Source organism: Raphanus sativus, chromosome 5 (genome assembly GCF_000801105.2).
Source record: "Raphanus sativus cultivar WK10039 chromosome 5, ASM80110v3, whole genome shotgun sequence".
Taxonomy (NCBI): domain Eukaryota; kingdom Viridiplantae; phylum Streptophyta; class Magnoliopsida; order Brassicales; family Brassicaceae; genus Raphanus; species Raphanus sativus.
In genome coordinates this window covers 15,073,006-15,078,180 of record NC_079515.1, presented here as the reverse complement: position 1 = coordinate 15,078,180, position 5,175 = coordinate 15,073,006, and the positions used below count along the sequence as shown (strand labels likewise).

Genomic DNA, 5,175 nt, shown 5'->3' with positions numbered 1-5,175 from the left:
CATATAACTAAAGTAGTATTAGATTATACCCTCACCTACAACCCGTAAACAAATTACAACTCCAAACCCTAGCTACTAAACCTTATCCTAGGAATAGAGTGTTTTATTCCATATGACCGAAATAGTATAAGATTATAATTTCACTTACAACCTTTAAATACTAAACATATCCCAACTCTAATTATCCCTAATCCCACCACAACTCCCTAAATATTAAACCATAAACTCTAATCAGTAAACCTTAAACCCAAGTATAAACCCTAAACCCGAATATAAATCCTAAATCTAAATAGAATAGAACAAAACAAATAATATAATACATATTGATGAAATTATGAAATGTCTATGATTGCATATAAGAAGTTAATGTTGACCCCAATCATACATCTTCATCTTCAAAATACTAAACCCTAATCTTTAATCAATAAACCCTAATCAATAAAACCCTAATCCAAATATGAACCCTAAACCCAAATATCAAAATTTGAAAATACATAATATTATGTAATATTAAATTATATAATGTAATACTAAACTATAAAATATAGATCACAATAAGACTTTTACAAATTAAAAACATATAATGATAGTTAGAAATTAAGAAATTACAAACTATATTTCTGAACAAAATACAACACTTTTTATTAAGCTCAAATGGAACGCAACAAGATAAAATAGTATAGTAACATAATAGAATGTGTAAAAAAATATGAAAAATACACATTGTTTACATTTCTATTCTACATACATCTAATAGAATATAATACAATAACAAAAACTGTTCATCTTCTCTAACATACAACGAGATTTTCTGTAAATTCTGATATGTACATGTTCCGGTGTCCTCGCGACTATCTCTTTTGGAATCTGTTCGGAATCTAAGAAGTCTCTCTTTTCCGTCACCGACAAAGCTTCCTAAATCGGTTTGTTAAGAGGAAGGGTCTGTTAATAACCGCCACTGCCACTTTATTGCCGTCCGATGTCGGAGGATGCCACAAACAGAGAAAAGTAGACGATTCGAATAAGATTACGAAGGAGATGGATAACCTTTCGAAATGAGGCGGAGGAGAAGATATGAAGTCAGATAAGCCATGATTTACTTTCAATGGATTAATAATTAACTTTTTATTTTTTTATTAACAGGTTGAGCCGGTTGATGCAAGGGGTATTACAACATCAATATGTATATGTAACGGCCTGTATAAGTCTGGTAGGGAAAATGTCTAGTTCGTGAATTATGTTTTTTTTTGTGGTTATAGAACCTAATTTCCCTAATTTGTAACTGTTTTTTTTTCATCCGAAAAAGTAATTTATTTTAAAATCTAACACATTGATTTTGCAAATATCATGCGACATATGAACCTCAAAGTTCAAATCATTTGGCTTAGACCATGTCAAATCATTCGTCAGCTCTATTGGTTCCCTTTCTATTGCCTGACACTCTTAAACCAGGGTTCAACCCAGTAGACACCCAATTTTTGCTTATTTTTAATCTACACCCAAAAACCCATTTAATTTTGACCCAGGTTTTAATAAATCCTGGATCAGAGCCTGATTGATATGCAGGAGGTTTGAGATGCGGCATATTTGATCTTTGCTTGTTTTCACCAACTCATTATAAAACTATGAACTGTTTGGGACTTTATAAACATGTATTGCAATAGGAGACTGAAGCCATAGGAAGCTTGGAAAGGTATTAAAGCAAGACATGAGGGATATAGAAATCATAGTGGCTGAAGATACTGAAATGAAACTCTAAACACATAAAATGAAAATCTACCATTACTCCAGTTTCTAAATGTGTATGTTCCTCTTGCACTATCGCCTGGTTGGATATTCACGTTGTTATGGCCAGACTGGACAAGGTTTTTTTTTTGAATGAATGTTAAATTTATTCATCAAAAAACCCTTATTACATCAAGTGTAGACCTTTTTTCATAGAGTTCATACTAGTAGCCTTTTCATCTATACAAACTTTTAATTTTGGAGTACTAAACCAAAATTTCATTCCATTTTCCCACCCTTTCACTCCTCCTGATCGCAAAATACTCAGCTTGTTTCTAATGCCCTTATCTATCATCCTCGACACTGCTCCAACCGGCAAAGGCTTCTCATCATGTCTTCTCTTGTTTCTCTCTCTCCATATAACATGTATTGTGGCCTGAAACGCATATCTCAAACAGAACACCTTCTTCCTCTCCATGTGATCAGACGAGATAATGGTCAAGATTCTCAACCAGTCATTCGTGTAATCACTGACCAGAATCCCTTTAGTGAGATGCTCCCAAACCTTTGAGGAATAGTCACATTCAAAAAATAGGTGATTTCTAGACTCCTTTTCACTTTTACACAGAACACAAGTCTCATCAACACCACAATCCCATTTGGAGATTCTGTCCATTGTTGAGAGCCTGTCTTTAACTGCAAGCCAAGCCACAAACGCAAATTTCGGAGTCGCACGAGAAAACCAGATACTCTTTGACCAACTACACTTCACCTCTGCTATTCTCATTATCATCCAAGTTTCCTGAGTAGAAAATTTTGATTTATACCCTGCTTCTCTTCTCCATATATCAACATCTTCATTTTCAGCTCTCAGCTTCTCTTTAACAGATTTTAGCATTTCCTCCATATCATTTAGCAACATCGAACGATGTCTTCTTTTTCTCCGAATCCCCATAATTGATTCCTCAACTGTAGCTTCTCTTATAACTCCCATATCCACAATGCCTCTCTCCCCCAAATAGGTAATAAGAACACCTTTCTCAGACCAGTTATCATACCGGAAAGAAGTATTTCTTCCATTACCCAACTTTTTTTTATGGAAACTCCTTGCTATATCTCTCATTTTGATTAGTTTTCTCCACATCCAAGAACCCATTTGTGTCTTCTCATTAATCTCCCAAAAACTTCTTTGCTTCAACAGGTTACTTCTTATCCATTTGCCCCACAAAGAAGAGCCCGAAATCAGTCTCCAAATGAGCTTCAGAACAGTTACTCTGTTTACTACCTTGAGATATCTTATTCCCAAGCATCCTTCATTCTTTAACAAGCAAACTGTACTCCAAGCAACTTTTGCTCCAGTAGCTTTTAACTCCCGCCCGTCCAAAGGAATGCGCCACATATGCTTTCTATGTCCTTAATACACTTACTTGGAAGAAGATAAACCGAGGTCCAGAAGTTTACCAGACTTATTATCACTGATTTGATAAGCAAAAGTCTACCTGCATAAGAGAGGAATCTGTTTGTCCAGGTGCTAATTTGGCTTCTGTTCTTCTCTACTAATGGGAAATAATCTTGTTGCCGCATTGCTTTAGTCATCAAGGGAAGTACAAGATAACGAACATGCAGTCCCCCCTTAGCAAATGGGAAATTTAAAAGAATACGCTTCTCCTCTTCCTCTGGCACACCAGCTAAATACAGAGTGGACTTCTCAATGCTAATCTTCAGACCCGACCATTCAGCAAACTGATCAAAAACCGATTGAGCACCTTGTACTGATTCTTTAGAACCCTCCACAAAGATCATCAAGTCGTCAGCAAAGCAAAGGTGAGTAAGAGCAATCGACTTACATCAAGGGTGATACTTAAACTCCTTTCCTGCCCCCGCTCTATCTATCTTCCTCGAGAGAACATTCATGCATAAGACAAACAAGTAGGGAGAGATCGAGCAACCTTGCCTCAATCCTCTAGAACTCTGAAAATAACCAGCCAAATCCCCGTTTACTTGTACTGAGAAAGAAGGCAAGGAGATACACAAACTGATCAGACTGATGAACCTCTTCGGGATACCCAACGCTTCTAAACTCTTCAACACAAAGGACCATTGAACCGAGTCAAACGCCTTTGAGATATCTATCTTCATTACTCTTCTTGGCGTGATCGATTCCTTATGGTAATCTTTCACCAGCTCCGAAGCCAACAGTACATTCTCCATTAACAAACACCCTTGGATGAACGCTGATTGATTCTCCAAAATTATCTTAGGCAAAACTCTCTTCAACCTATTTGCCAAGATCTTTGAAACCATTTTGTATAAAACGTTGCAGCAGGCAATAGGCCTGTAGTCTTTCATCTCCATAGAATCTGTTTTTTTCGACACCAAGGCTAGAATGGTGGAGTTTACACCTTTAGGGAGAAAACCATATCGAAATACCGACTGCACAGCTACAGTGAAATCACGCCCCACCACTGAACAAGCAGTACGAAAAAATTCACTAGGGAATCCATCCGGACCTGGAAATTTGTGAGAAGGCTTAGAGAAAAGCACCTTCTTAATTTCTTCCTCAGTAACCCCTGCTTCCAAGTATCTCCCATCTTCTTCAGAGCATCTATAAGCCATCAACTCCTTGAGTTCTTCAACTGTGACCCCTTTATAATCTTCCGGACATTGATTCAAGAACTCAGAAAATGCCTTTCAGCCTCCCCTTTGATTGCTTCATGTGTAACCAACCTATCTCCATTAACACATCTTATCTCCCTTATGGTATTCTGCGCCTTCCGAGCTCTAATGGAGTTGTGGAAAGTTTTATTATTTAGATCACCCACTTCTAACCAGTGTAACTTGGCCTTTTGCTTCAGATGATCCTCTTCCAAGCCTGCAACATAGAGCCAACGACTCATAGGCTTCTGCTTCCTCATGAACATTTCCTTCCGTAGGATGACTTAGTGTATTTTTCTGCTTCTCACAAAGTGACTCATAAGCTTCATGTGCTCTCTTCGTTAAATTACCCAGTTTCTCTTTCTCCAGCTCTCTTATAAGAGGTTTCAGATTCTTTAACTTCTTAGAGAACCTGAACATAGCAGAAGTTGAATGAAAAAGAGGCTCCGTTGACTCCCAATACTCTTTTAGCATAGGCAAGAAACTAGGCAAACTCCCAATCATATTTACATATTTGAATGGCTTCCTGATCTTCTCATTTGGCGGTACTAACTGGAACTTACAGCGCAAATGATCCGAACAACCTCCTGGCTCAAACGTAGGAAAAGCATTTGGAAACCTATTGAGCGCCTCCCCATTCATCAAAACTCTGTCTAGCTTTTTGCATATCACACCTTCTTCTCTTTTGTTACACCATGTATATAATAGACCCTGATATACCATATCCGAGAGATTGCAATGAAGAACCATCTGTTGAAAATCTCTCATTCCACACGGAAATCTTCCAGGATTTGA

The 5,175-nt window shown here is 37.3% G+C and overlaps 1 protein-coding gene across 1 annotated transcript; it reads right to left on the bottom strand.

Annotated features, from left to right (window-relative positions):
* Positions 1-1,912: 1,912 nt before the first annotated feature.
* LOC108858328 (uncharacterized) lies at positions 1,913-2,881 on the bottom strand. Its single transcript, XM_018632278.1, has one exon. The coding sequence runs from the start codon at positions 2,879-2,881 to the stop codon at positions 1,913-1,915; it is 969 nt and encodes a 322-aa protein (XP_018487780.1).
* Between the last annotated feature and the right edge of the window lie 2,294 nt (positions 2,882-5,175).

Excerpts from the sequence above, each read along its gene's own strand:
- LOC108858328 (XM_018632278.1), bottom strand. The coding sequence starts at position 2,881 with ATGGGTTCTTGGATGTGGAGAAAACTAATCAAAATGAGAGATATAGCA.